Genomic DNA, 14,856 nt, shown 5'->3' with positions numbered 1-14,856 from the left:
AAATCCAGAATAAAGGGGGTGCAGTCTTGGACTCTTTGCTCCAGAGAACACAGAAGGGAACATTATATTGTCCCAAATAGACCCCGAGAACCTCGTATGAAGCAGAAAATGGAGGACTCCCAGCATTTGCACGGCTGAACCCAAATCAAGAGTGACACGCTGTTTAAATGCATGTTCTTGCATTTGCCACCCTCTGGTAAACCTTGACCAGCCCCATAAAGAAGGTGTGTAAATCAGAATGAGAACACATGGGATGGCCAGGGACCCCAGGAACATATGAGTGACAAGGCTGTTCAAAGCTCAGACAAAATTAAGCATGGTGAAAGGCGCCAGCTGCTTACCAAACAGACTAGAAGAGGTTGGAAGAATAAAGTAGTAGCGTGGCTTGACAAATAAGGGTGCTCGTGAACTTCTAATTTAAATGTATTAGGCTAAAAGGGTTTAACCGTAGATGATCACAATTAAAATTGGGAGTGGCGAGCCCAGGACTGATCCTCCAAATTCAAGTTCACTTGAGAGCTTCGACCACACATTGGCCTAAGCAAAACGAAGAGCTAATGCCCACCAGCTGTCAACGCCCTCATGCACGCCTCCCTTTTACCCAGACTCACCAGGCCCGTAGAACTGGCGTCCCTTGGTCACGTCAAACACCTTCCCGTTGACAGCCAGCAGGATGCGATGCTCTTGGTGCGGGGCCGTCGTCCCCTCGCCTCCGGCCTCCCCGCCACTTGTGGCGGCAGCGTACTGCCGCAGTTGCTGTAAAGTAAAGTCGCGGCGTTTCATGCGTGGGAGAACGGCGTCTTCACCATCCAGACCATCGCCCGGGCTGCCCCGCCGCCAACCCCAGCGCCGCCAAAGCCGCCAAGCGCCCAGGAACAGCAGCACGAGAATGGCCGCCTGCACAAGCAACCCGCCGGCCAGCAGTAACAGCCCCAACCCTTGTGCCGTCTCTTCCACCACAGGCAGGCCGTCATTCAAGGCTGCAGCGACCTCCTCCCCGGCCGTGTCTGGCTGCGCCTCGCCCGCCATCTCCTCTGCTCTTACGACCAGGGGAGACACACGCAGCCCAGAGCCGCGCGCAAGCCCCACTGCGCAGCCGCGCGGCAACCCTTCAGACGCGCGTGCGCTCGAAACTGAGACACGGCCTACTACTCTGCGTGCGAGCTCTCCTGCACCCGGATAAGGGCGGTAGGCTGTGAGACCAGGAAACGCTGAGGACTGAAGCAAAGTCTCACTCTACTGTACTGGCGCAAAAAAAAGAGACTACGCATGCGCAATATCTTGCTGCTTACACCTGCAGTGGCAGCCTACATAGGGTGGCAATATGTGTTGTCAGGGAAATCAGAAAGAAAAAAAACTAGTACGGCTGTTAGAGACACCGCTTGACCTATACGTACACGTTTGCAGCCATTTTAGGAAGGGGGGCTGTTTCTGCGCTGTTAAATGAGCTAGGTATACACATGGCCAGTTCCACTTGGTAAAATGGCATTAGCAGGGCCAGACATAGGATTTCTGGTGCACTGGGCGGCCAAAAATGTGCGTGCCCTCTTTATTTGCATAATAGTAACAGTGAAATTAAAGAAAATGATCGCAGAATGAGCCTTTAATACACAAAGATATCATGGGAAGTTAAAATCATGGTGCCTGCCATGAGTAAGGCTGAGACAAATACATTGTGATGTCCAGTATATGAATGGCCACTGTCAATATTTACCTAAGTGGCAATATGAGGAGTGAGACTTTTTTGAAGTAGCAGACGGTGTGCGCTGAATACCTTGCAGACAGGGCCGGCTTTAGTGGCAGCAGCGCCCTGGGCAAATTGGCGCCTTCCTCGCAGCACGGCCCCAGTCAACAGGGGGAGGGGCAGGCACAGCACTTTATTTTTCCATCACTCCCTGCTCCGGCGCCTGGCAGTTAATCACTGGAATAGGGCACTCATGCGCCCTATTCCAATGAAAACCATATCGCTCCTGCGTCGGAGTGGGGAGGTAATCATCTCATGCACCCTATTGTTATTAAATGCGCCTGCTGACATGGGCGCATTTAATAACAAAAGGACGCCTGCCATGCCTTTTCCCACTACGCCAGCTCGGGGGAGCCTTTGAAAGACTCCCCCGAGCTGACATGGTGGGGGCTAATAGTGCCCTGTGCATTCGCCCGGCCTGCCCTGCCCTAAACCCAGGCCTGCTTGCAGAGACTTCTAATTTTGCCAGATAAGGTATAGTGAAATAAAAATATTTACCCTGGAGGACACACGTTGGTTTAGTGGCGAAGCTCGGATTTGAAACCAGTCTGCAATTCAGTAACTTGAAGACATCTCTTCCCAGATGTAATTGGTGGAAATATTGTTTTCAAAAGGTCTTTTTGAAACTTTGTATGAAAAAACCATCTAATCATCAAGCATTGCAAAAATACGGTGACTGTGTTTTGTTAACTGAAGCTAACTGCTGTTGTTGTCCCTATTGTTTTTATTGTGTATATATTTGGCCATATGGCCCGAAACTAGCAATATGTGTTTATTTCAGAAGCAACAGATAAGGATTATTTTGGCTATCAAAATAAAAACTCCAATCAGGCTTCAAGGATGTCAGGGCAGGGCAGGGGTTGGGCCTGGGGCAGGCAGGGCAGGTTGTGTATACTGCAGGATTGCCTTATTGTGTGACAGAGCCTATTTACATTCGAGGTTTTGAGGCAGTGGGAGAAAGCAATCTTGCAGGTCTTCAAATGTTGACAAAATTAACAGGGCTTAAGTACTAAAAAAGAATGGGTAGTTCAATAATACAAGCTGACTACAGAGGGAACAGATGCACCCACTCTCCTTCAACAACATGGGCAGAAATTTCCCTTTGCACTTGTCGACATTCTGCAAAGTATTTGCATGAGGCAACCAAAAATTGGAAAGAAAATCTTGATTGAATGCCGTGCTCCTCTAAATCACTGGGTGTGGCAGGATTTCTCTCTCCGCTGCTACTGTCTTCAGGCTTGTGATGTGTTAGCACACATCTTACAAAATGATCCAGTACAGCTCCCTTCACAATAAGAGGGGAGATTCATCAATGTACACCCTGAGCCTTGAATGGATTGGGTGAGTAGGCCAACACTGTTTGGCGGGTGCAGGAATAGCAGAGGATCCTACGACAAAATATTGTATAGGCAACTCTGGAGTCTAGGTGAGTGTTGCTGAGATTTTATATGTTTATATATGTATGTCAATTCTAAGATCCTATGGCTTTTTTCCTATTCTTGCTGCAAAATGTGCTGTAAAATGGGGTCTTTCAACCTGGGGAGTGGGTATGAGTCCCTCGATCACTTGGTGTGGGAACATCTGCCCCCATAGTGAAAATCAAAAGCTGGCAACCATGAATATTCGTTCAGTTAGTGAACGTATCTTAAAGTGAAATATACACATTTATTTCAATTGCCCTTCACCATACAAGAAATTGTGCAAGACAAAAGAGCATTGGCCTTTCGAACAAAATTAATCAACACTGGAAAAATAAACAGAGAGAGGAGATTTTCCAATAATTACACTGGTAAACTATAAAAGGTGCCCACCTTTAAACCCATCAATCTATAGTGAAATATTCCCAGGAAAACAAAAACCCAATACGAGATGTGCTTTGATGACACTTTTATGTGATCTTGTGGGTAAGCGCCTGCACTGGGAACGTGACAACCTGGGTGAAATCTCTTGAGCGAACTTGCAGCCCCAAAAACACCCAAGGGGGTTGCATCTGCCCTCTGAAAAATGCGACAGTGTCCACCCACATGTACCCTTTACTTGTGCTGTGAAATGCAGCACATGGCCACAACCAGTTAAAACTAGGAACCATGTCCACTCCAGTCTCCAAGATTTCAATCTCTCTTGTGTAGGGGCAGACCCCTAATTACCTCAGCCCAAATCAGGGTTCACCACCTGAGGAACAAGTGCACTTTATGTATGTAAAGCAAGGTTTATTGTACAACAAATCCAGGGAGCAGTGGAAACTCCTGTGGAATAAAAACAACTAAAGTCTCAACAAACTACATCAATTGTTACATTTGTATACATTTTGGCAGCAGTTAAAACACTCCCAGATATTTTATTACCACCCACCCCTCAAACATGATTGGACAAACTATTTACAAAGAACTTCTATCTTTTCCAAATTCATTCTTTCTCATTGGTCATCGACTATCTTTTTTTTTTTAACATATTTATTTTAGTTAGCACACAGGAAAACAAAGTATCACATCAATTCAGCACTTCTTTACAACTTTAACTCATAAACGTGCATCCCCCTGTACCCGCCCCCGTACTTTGTTACTGGCTGTCCCCAGAGGCCTGCTCCCTCGCCAATTGAGTCCGAACACTGGCTCTCCAGTCCTCCGAGTCATGTACCTTATTAGGTCCTTTTCATGTGTCTCTGAGCCTCCGCCCCCCACCCCCTAGTTCTGGCTACCTTCCGGGACCTGCTCATCCACCAATGAAGTCCGGTTCCGGTCTGCTGCCCGCAGTGCATTCAACACCAGACGTGGTTTATGCGTCAGGGCTGGAAAGCGTTGGTCATAGTCTATCACCGGAGACCACATGTTTGTGAAGAGGTGGAGGCGGCCTCTGCTTGCCGCCATGATTTTCTCGGAGATGAAGATGTCCCAGAGCTTCAACCACCACAGTACCATTAGGGGGCCCTCTGGGGATTTCCATGTCCTGGCTATTGTGATTTTCGCAGCCAGGAGGAGTTGTGTGATGAGGGCCGCTAGCGGGCCTGATCTTGGAAAGATGCCCGGGATCGGGGTCCCCAGTGGAAGTGGCTCCGGCTCCAATGGCAGCGTGATCTGGGTAATGTCTTTGATGGTGGCCATGCACTGGGTCCAAAAGTCCGCTGCCACTGGGCAAGTCCACCACATGTGTAGGTAGGAGCCTGGTGAGCCACTGCGGCGCCAGCATTGCGGGTCCAGGGATGGATTGAAGTGGTGCAGTCGGATCGGCGGGTAGTACCATCTCAAGAGAAGTTTATGCGCGTATTCCCGATTGGTAATGCAGAAAGAGGACGAATGCGTGTGTGACCAAATGTCAGTCCAGTCTTGATCCTGGATCGGGTGTCCCAGGTCTCTCTCCCAATGCGACACATATGTTGCTTTAGGTGCCAATGGGTTTGCCTGGAACAATCGGTACAACGTTGAAATACGTCCTTGGGCTGTGGGGTCACCCGCCGTTAGTTCCAGAGCATCCAGCTCCCGTGTGGCCGCCAACCAAGTCTGGGGATGTGAGCACCAGTGCCTGAGTTGGATATACGAAAACCTGTCTGACTCCGAGAGATTAAAGACTCTTTTGCATTGGATGAACATCAGCGGCTGGGTGCCTTCGAATAGCTGACTCAGGGAGCTAAGGCCTCCAGCGATCCAGTTTCTAAAGTTCGAGGGGGAGAATCCGGGCGAAAAGGCCGGTTTGTGGAACACTGGGGCTGACGGGCTCAGGTCCCTCGGGATGCCTCTGGATTTGCGTGCCCAATCCCATGCCTTTAATGTCTGCTTAGTCGATGATAGGATGGACGGCCACATTCGCCGCAGTGAGGCCGGAAGGTGTAGGAGAAAGCGCAGGGGGAGAGGTAATTGGGATTGTTCTATGTGCATCCATTTGGGGCGCTCTGAGGCAATAGTCCAGGCCCGAGTGTGAGCTATCTGTACTGCCATCTGATACCGTTGGAGGTCGGGGACCCCGAAGCCTCCCTGGATCGGGGCATGTAACATGGTATTCCTCGGGATGCAGGCTTTCTTCCCCTTCCATATAAATCGGAATTTCTTCCTTTGAAGTCGCTGTAGTGGAGGACGAGGGACTATAATGGGGAGGGCCGAGCAGGCGTAAAGAAATCATGGTAGTAAATTCATCTTACAGGCCGTAATGCGACCTATTAACGAGATTTCCTGCTTGAGCCAACTGTCCAGGTCTTTTTCTAAGGCTTTAAGTAGAATCGGGAAGTTTGTCCGGTAGGTGTCTGCAGGAGAAGCAGGGATCTGCACCCCGAGGTACGGGATAGACTTTTCGCTTAGTGGGATCGCGCACTGGGATCTGAAGGACTCCTTATCTGTCTGGTCTAAGCCTATCCCCAGGGCTGAAGATTTTGCGAAATTGATGGCAAATCCAGAGACCTTTCCGAATCTATGGATTTCCGCTAGGGAGGCCCTCAGGGACCGGGAAGTATCTGTTATGGTCAGCATCACATCATCGGCGTAGAGCGCGATCTTATGCTGGGTAGGGCCCACTTGGAGGCCTTTGATTCTGGCACTGAGGCGAATCCGATGGGCCAAAGGTTCCATAACCATGGCAAAGAGGAGGGGGGAGAGGGGACACCCCTGTCTGGTGCCGCATGTTAGGGGGATCGGGCCGATCAGTAGGCCGTTCACTCGGAGGAGAGTCATCGGGGTTTGATAATTCGCTAAGACAAGCTTTGAGAAGGATGGCCCGACGCGGAACGCTTCCAAGGTAAGACGAAGGAACGACCAATCTACCTTGTCGAAGGCCTTGGTCGCGTCCAGAGCCAGCAGGGCGAGATTCCGAGAGTCTCGCTTAGCAATCTCGACCAGGTTGAGGACCCTGCGTGTGTTATCCATGGTGGCTCTGTGTAGGATGAATCCTGTTTGGTCTGGATCTAAAACGTCCGGGAGTATCTTCGCTAGACGGTTTGCCAGGACCTTTGACTAAATGTTCGCATCCAGGTTTAACAAGGAGATGGGTCGATATGCCGCGATGTCTCTGGGATCCTTTCCTGGTTTCAGCGCTAGGACTGTGATCGACTCTTTGATCGACTGGGTCATCGATCCTGAGGTGGCGGAGTTGAAGAGAGTCGTCATGGGAGCCAGCAGCTGGGGTCGGAAGAGTTTGAAGAATCGCGGCGAGAACCCATCTGGTCCCGGGGCTCTTGGTTTCAAGCTTTTGATGGCCTCGTCGATCTGTTCGCTGGTGATCGGGGCCTCCAGCTCTTCTCTTCTTGGAGTTGCGATCTGGGGTAAGGCGGCCCCCTACAGGTAGGAATGCTGTTCTTCGCTAGATCTTGGGGTGGCCGACATTGTATCGGTCAGGTGAGCCTCTGCGATTCTTCATTTATCCCGATCAGCGAATTGGACTGCTCCTTGGGGGTCCCGGAGGCCAATAATAGTGTTCCTCCTCTTGACTCTTGCTAATTTTTCAACTAGGAATTTGTTCGCCTTGTTACCTCGGGCATAGTAGCTTTGCTTTGTTTTGGCTAGAAGCTGGGCCGTGTCCTCCGCGTAGTGGGCCTCCAATTTCTTTCGAGCCGTCTGTAGTGCTCGGTATGTTCTCGGGGACCAGTTTCTGGCCTTACACGCCGTCTCCGCCTCCAGAATTTTGTCGTCTAGAATGCGGCGGGTCTGTTGTTTTTGTTTGTGATAGGCCGCTCCTCGGGATATCAGGACCCCTCTCACCACGGCCTTCATTGCGTCCCACGTGGTCGCCGGGGAGGTATCTTCGTTTTTGTTCTCTTCAAAGTACTGCTTTATTGTTTTAGCTAGCACGTCTCTCGTGGCCATGTCTTCTAGAATCAGGTCATAAAGAGACCAGCTGCGCCGTGGGGACGGGTCAGGGTTGTGGGCTCTGAGCGTTAGCGTTATGGGCGCGTAGTCCGAGAGGATTCGAATATCTTTACGACCATCTTCAGATCATCTTCGAAGCCCGCCTTTGCTGGCACTTGGTTCCTGGTAGGTGACGACATCATGGTACAGTGAAACTTTCACATACAACATAATTCATGAATTAGTAACAACTGGCTTAGAGCCTTTAACCTTAAGTGTGATTTGCACATGGTCCGCTCGGATATTGTAGCAATGCGAGGAAGGGTTGAACAAACAGGTGTTCTTTGAACTATAGATTGCGATCTCATGCGCCCCAGATTCTTGGCTCCTCTTAAGACATACTAATTTCTTTCTCCAGCACGTACAGCCTCTCATTTTAACCTGTGAAAACAATTGACCACCGGACACCCTTGCCACGGGCCACATCTTTATTGCCGGCTCAAGCAAATGTTCAACCCCATCTATACAACTTCAATGCAATGAGCAAGATTACATCTGTTCCTTTTCAGAACTGTTAAATAATAAACCTTTGTTCTGCTCATAAACTGACCTTCTACTGGATGACTCATTCCTCCTCCATCAACCCGCCAAACCTGAAAAACTAGAATGTCCCAGCTGCCTAAAAAATGCATTGTGTAACTTCTAACTGCAAAGTCTGAATAAACTCACAAATCCCCATTACATGCAGATTTATATAAACTCCTTATTTAAGTATGTTTCTCTGTGTGATCAAAACCTCCATATATCCATATGTGTGTGTTTTATAAATGTTATTCCTTCCTTACCACGGGATCTCAGGGCAGGCCAAACTCTGAATGCGCATTGATACCTGGGCAGAGCAACATCGTAAGAGCATTTGACAGGAACAGAAAAGAATGAGAAAAAAGACAAAAATAGGTCATGGATTCTTTGCATCGAGGCTCAACCAAGAAGGTACCCAGGTGAACAGGGAGTTGCAAAGTCATAAGCCTGAGTCCCCGCAATTCAATAGTGGCACTGAATGCTGACTCTGAAGTGTTCATGAAGAGTAACAGTTCATACCTGATCACCTGGACCCATTTGGCAATGGCTGCAGCTTAGACACCAGGTTCCAGGAGGAAGTTACAAAGAGGTATTGGTGTGGCTCAACAGCCTATCGAGAATGTCCACTAAAGCCTACGATGATGCTGCTGAAAGGTAGTGGGATCTTCTCCTATGTTGCAATTGTTTGTGTTTTTGCCGTCAAATGTAGTCCTTGATTTGTCCATATAAGGTGATGAAAGAGGCACAAGGGGTACGGGGGCAAAGGAGGCACAGAGGTAACTTCGGGCTTTAGATGGGCCAAAACCAGGTGCTCCTCTGGGATTATGAGAACAGGCACATGAAGGGTAGAGAGACTGCACACACCTGTCCAGGCTGGAGGCAACTGCCTATACGTATATGATCCACAGGTCCAAAACATATCAAGAAGAGAATCCGTACCGCCAGCCAGATCAGTGATGCAAAGCGCTGCGGCTGCAGATCCCCTTTGTGGCAACAGACACTGTGCCATCGCCCTTAAAACACAGAGAAAAATTGGTAAGTGTGTGTATAATAACAGGTTTTTCTGGCTACTTGAGCCATGTCCGATACTCCAAATGATTTCTCAATACAGGCAGATGGGGAGCAGGTGCAAGTGGATCTAGGTCACCTGGCCTAAGCCCCGCCCACCTGGTGCCTTCCTGCTTGCCGCTCTTTTTCACCACTTAGCAAGCCCCGCCCACCTGGTGCCTTCCTGCTTGCCGCTCTTTTTCACCACTTAGCAAGCCCCGCCCACCTGGTGCCTTCCTGCCTGCCGCTCTTTTTCACCACTTAGCAAGCCCCGCCCACCTGGTGCCTTCCTGCTTGCCGCTCTTTTTCACTACTTAGCAAGCCCCGCCCACCTGGTGCCTTCCTGCCTGCCACTCTTTTTCACCACTTAGTCAGCCCCGCCCACCTAGTGCCTTCCTGCTTGCTGCTCTGTTTCCCTACTTAAGGAGCCCTCCAGCTTCTTTTCCTTTGCAGATGGGGAGCAGGTGCAAGTGGATCTAGGTCACCTGGCCTAAGCCCCGCCCACCTGGTGCCTTCCTGCCTGCCGCTCTTTTTCACCACTTAGCAAGCCCAACCAACCTGGTGCCTTCCTGCTTCCTGCTCTTTTTCACCATTTAGCAAGCCCCGCCCACCTGGTTCCTTCCTGCCTGCCGCTCTTTTTCACCACTTAACAAGCCCCGCCCACCTGGTGCCTTCCTGCTTGCTGCTCTTTTTCCCCACTTAGCAAGCCCCGCCCATCTGGTACCTTCCTGCTTCCTGCTCTTTTTCACCACTTAGCAAGCCCCGGCCACTTCCCGCTCTTTTTCATCACTTAGAAAGCCCTCCCCACCTGGTGCCTTCCTGCTTCCCGCTCTTTTTCACCACTTAGCAAGCCCCGACCACCTGGTGCCTTCCTGCTTGCCGCTCTGTTTCCCTACTTAAGGAGCCCTCCAGCTTCTTTTCCTTTGCAGATGGGGTGCAGGTGCAAGTGGATCTAGGTCATCTGGCCTAAGCCCCGCCCACCTGGTGCCTTCCTGCCTGCTGCTCTTTTTCACCACTTAGCAAGCCCCGCCCACATGGTGCCTTCCTGCTTCCCGCTCTTTTTCACCATTTAGCAAGCCCCGCCCACCTGGTGCCTTCCTGCCTGCCGCTCTTTTTCACCACTTAGCAAGCCCCGCCCACCTGGTACCTTCCTGCTTCCCGCTCTTTTTCACCATTTAGCAAGCCCCACCCACCTGGTGCCTTCCTGCCTGCCGCTCTTTTTCCCCACTTAGCAAGCCACGCCCACCTGGTGCCTTCCTGCTTGCAACTCTGTTTCCCTACTTAAGGAGCCATCCAGCTTCTTTTCCTTTGCAGATGGGGAGCAGGTGCAAATGGATCTAGGTCATCTGGCGTAAACCCCGCCCACCTGGTGCCTTCCTGCATGTTGCTCTTTTTCACCACTTAGCAAGCCACGCCCACCTGGTGCCTTCCTGCCTGCTGCTCTTTTTCACCATTTAGCAAGCCCCGCCCACCTGGTGCCTTCCTGCCTGCCGCTCTTTTCCACCACTTAGCAAGCCCCGCCCACCTGGTACCTTCCTGCTTCCTGCTCTTTTTCACCACTTAGCAAGCCCCACCCCCCTGGTGCCTTCCTGCCTGCCGCTATTTTTCACCACTTAGCAAGCCACACCCACCTGGTGCCTTCCTGCTTGCCACTCTGTTTCCCTACTTAAGGAGCCATCCAGCTTCTTTTCCTTTGCAGATGGGGAGCAGGTGCAAGTGGATCTAGGTCATCTGGCCTAAGCCCCGCCCACCTGGTGCCTTCCTGCCTGCTGCTCTTTTTCACCACTTAGCAAGCCCCGCCCACCTGGTACCTTCCTGCTTCCCGCTCTTTTTCACCATTTAGCAAGCCCCGCCCACCTGGTGCCTTCCTGCCTGCCGCTCTTTTTCACCACTTAGCAAGCCCCGCCCACCTGGTACCTTCCTGCTTCCCGCTCTTTTTCACCACTTAGCAAGCCCCACCCACCTGGTGCCTTCCTGCTTCCCGCTTATTTTCACCACTTAGCAAGCCACGCCCACCTGGTGCCTTCCTGCTTGCCACTCTGTTTCCCTACTTAAGGAGCCATCCAGCTTCTTTTCCTTTGCAGATGGGGAGCAGGTGCAAATGGATCTAGGTCATCTGGCGTAAACCCCGCCCACCTGGTGCCTTCCTGCCTGCCGCTCTTTTTCACCACTTAGCAAGCCACGCCCACCTGGTGCCTTCCTGCCTGCTGCTCTTTTTCACCACTTAGCAAGCCCCGCCCACCTGGTGCCTTCCTTCACCATCACTGTCTTGTGGCCAATGCTGGATTTGACTTTTATAGACTTCATTCATTCACGGTGTGTCACTCTTTCTCAACTCTCATGCTGGACTTCCTTTGCATCTTGTACTCATGGTGGCCCTGAATCATGCTGTTCCCATCTTCATCTTGTATCCTGGCTTGCAACATTATGTGTTACTACTGACTTCTGCAATTGTATTCGCTCTCCACTCTTGCTTTTCCACTCTTTTTGACTGCTTACTATTTTCTCTCCTCCTTTCCCTTCTCCCTTTTCCTATCTCCTCCCCTTACTTTCTTCTATGCACTTACTCTATCAGAATTGTCCCTGTACGTAATATGATAGCAACCTCGTCTGTTTCCTCCACCCTCCCATTACTCTTTTTTTTCCTCCCCACCACCCTTCCAGCACTGTCTGAAATGTCGTCAGGCCTAGTATGATAGTCGCTTTTTTTTGTTCCTCCTCTCCCTTTCTGCACCCCTCCCCCTCACCTTTTGTTTTTCTCCGGCTCTACCAGAAATGTTGTCAGGCCTAGTATGGTAGTTGCCTGTCTGTTTCCATTTCCTTCCCACTCTCTCCCTCCCTTCCTTATCTATGTCTTAGCTCTTGCACTATTTGAAATGTCATCAGGCTGAGTACGATAGTTAATTTCACATCCTTACTGTTTATGGCCTGTAAGAATATGGTTGTATTTTCCCTTGTTCCCTCCCTTGCCTTGAAGCGCTTTGAAACACATTGTGTATAGGCGCTACATAAATAAACAATCATATCATACATCATATCATATCATATCATACTGTCTGACACTTCTGATTTGTTTGTGCCACCCTTTCATCTGAGAATCCCCTCATTTCTCCAGCTCTGCAACTCTTCACCCCTTGCTCCCATCGATTTTTAGAAAAAATAGCTCCTTCCAAGGTCAAATGGGCTCTTTGAACACACCCAATATATCTGTGCTTTGTACGCTCGGCAATTGAACAGTCATCATAAATTGGTATGATTGATGCCGTAATTGACTGCCCTTTAAACCGTCCTCGAACCCTGCACAGGCCAGCTGCACTAGACATAGCGCATCTGCTACTTCTACCTCACTCAGGATAAATACCATAAGAATGCCAGAAGCATGGGGGATGATAGTGCAGATGTAGCAATATCCTATGGATCTCTATCTTCCCACCTTCCTGATATGGCTTTAGATATGTTGTTTGTTGCAAAATCATCTGCATACATTGTAGGATATAATTCATCATCATTATTATTATCAAAAGATTATCAACAATTTCTCTTTACTCTTACCATTTTCTCCTCAGACTTCATAAAATTAAACAATTTTACATTTTCCATATTGACTCTAGTTCTCTTCAGACATGATGACCCAAAAACCAAGACAACCACACAAAATTCATTTTCACACAATTTTAAATATTTATTTTCCTAAACATAAATTATTTAAATTCCAGAAATTCCACACACCCCTTTGCACTGAAACAAGCAGTGAATCTTTAGGGCATACTTAACTTGTATGCCTGCTCCTGTGCTGGTAAAAGGCTGCCGGTATCTCTACAGTTATCACTTCAGGTGTATCCAACTATTGTTGCCCTGAACCTTCACAGCAGTCAGAGTTGAGAAAATCACTCAGTGTGGCCCAAGAAAACACAACTCGTTCCAGCGACGCACAAAAGTGCGAACATAGATGAGGTCTTCTGGGAATAGCTGTGCCTTGCGTTGATCTCGGTAATCTTGCTGTTTTCTCCTTTCGTCTGTTGGTGAAAAGACACAACCTGTGTTGATATAATCTTAACACATTTCGTTAACGCCCTAAGGTACTCCCTAAACTTCTGTCCAAGGACTACTGTGGTATTGTGTGCATCTGATACCATGCGTGTATGTGAGAGAAGTGTGTGCAGCCTACACCCAGTCACAATTTCGTGAGGGTTCAGGTGGTGGTCCGTCCCTGGCTGATTGCATAAATAAAAGAGTGCCAGTGGGAGGTACACATACTATGATTTATTGAACTCTGCACATCTTTTAGCTAAACAGACCTTAATGACCCCGTTGAGCCTTTTCACAAGCCCTTTGGCCTGCGGGTGGTAGAGCGAGAACAGCTTATGCTTTATTCCTAACAGCAAAGTGATTTCTGCGAACAAAGCATTAAAGAAGTGGGTTCCGTTATTGGATTTTAAAACTTCACAAATTCACCATTGCAGAAACACCTCGCTCACCAGAAATCTGGCTGCCTATTTAGCATCAGCATGTACACAGAGCCCAAGCTCAAGCCACTGGGAAAATGGACAAGCAACAACAATTAAATATCTGAAGTTACTGCACTTCGTGATCATGCCCTGAAAGTTGATGTGGAGCTACTTGAATGGACCAGAGGGCCTGGGCAAGACCCCCCTCACCAACCTCATGGTATTTTGGGGATTTTACTCCTTGCACCCTACACAATTCCCTATGCCTCTGCTTACCTGCTCTTGTAAGTTGAGGATCAACCAGTCCTCCTGGATCTCTGCTGTGATTTGTCATTGAGAAGTATGAGGCATTCAGTGCAGTTGCTCTAGAGCCAAGAGAAATAGCTCCTATTCTTCTATCAGGGCTTTCCATTGCATTTCTATTCTCTAGAGCACCGGGACTGCAGTGTACATGTTGGGACATGGATTCCATTTTGTGGGGATCTGTAAAAGGTACATATGCTGCTTCCTTTGCCAACTTGTCTGCGGCCTTATTGCCGAGAGCTATTGGATTAGTGTGGTTAGTGTGGGCAGCGTGTTTGATTCAACCCATCTCTGCTGGCAAAGTTAATCCTTCAATTAGCCGGATGCTGGATATGGACCCGTAATACCACCTAAGCCCTCTTCTCTGCCATCTTGGCAATCCAGAACGGACGATGGAGGTGACGTACGCAGAGTCAGAATTACAGTGACTGCCTACCCCTTAATCATTCTCAGCACCTCTATAAGTGCTACTAGTTACGCCACTTGCACCGAGAAATGAGAAGGCAACCATCTCTTCAGTCTGTCCCAGTACTCCCCATCCACAAGACTCACGAAAATGCACCCGTATGCCTCTCACCTGTCTCCTGGTTGATGATTGACGCCCCATCAACAAAAATCACTTCACCCACTTCCAGGGCATCCTCTTTCACTTTCACTCCCTCTTCCTCTTATCCCTCATACGTGGCCCAATCATTAACAATGTCCTCAGACTGCACTGGCTCTGCTACAAATGTCACAGGATTTACTAGGTGACATCGCACAAGATGAATCGATGCATTTGACAAAATGACCTTATACCCTGAAACTCTATGAGTCATTAACCTGGACTTCGACTTTTATAAGATCTCAATAACTGCATGCTGCACGTACAATGACACGGGGCAACCCATGGTAATGGTCAAAGACTTTTGAATCGCAAAAGCCGCTGCTGCTAGTGCTTGCGTACAAGGGAACTGTCCCTGCA

General features: G+C 49.2%; 1 protein-coding gene and 1 long non-coding RNA gene across 2 annotated transcripts in view; one reads left to right on the top strand and one right to left on the bottom strand.

The window, feature by feature from the left end:
* The window catches only part of PGRMC2 (progesterone receptor membrane component 2), a 187,512-nt gene extending 186,214 nt beyond the window's left edge, over positions 1-1,298 (bottom strand). The window contains exon 1 of the mRNA XM_069631094.1: positions 612-1,298. Within this exon, the coding sequence (XP_069487195.1) occupies positions 612-1,029 (418 nt within the window). The 5' untranslated portion in view covers positions 1,030-1,298. The remainder of the gene's footprint in view (positions 1-611) is intronic.
* LOC138515534 (uncharacterized) overlaps positions 1-14,856 on the top strand; it is a 494,176-nt gene that overhangs the window by 421,557 nt on the left and 57,763 nt on the right. The gene's annotated exons all lie outside the window — the stretch shown is intronic.

The sequence above is a fragment of the Ambystoma mexicanum genome, chromosome 6q (genome assembly GCF_040938575.1).
Source record: "Ambystoma mexicanum isolate Mex_15411 chromosome 6q, UKY_AmexF1_1, whole genome shotgun sequence".
In the NCBI taxonomy this organism is placed as follows: Eukaryota; Metazoa; Chordata; class Amphibia; order Caudata; family Ambystomatidae; genus Ambystoma; species Ambystoma mexicanum.
The sequence above is the reverse complement of the archived record's forward strand: the minus strand, read 5'-3'. Positions and strand labels throughout refer to the sequence as shown.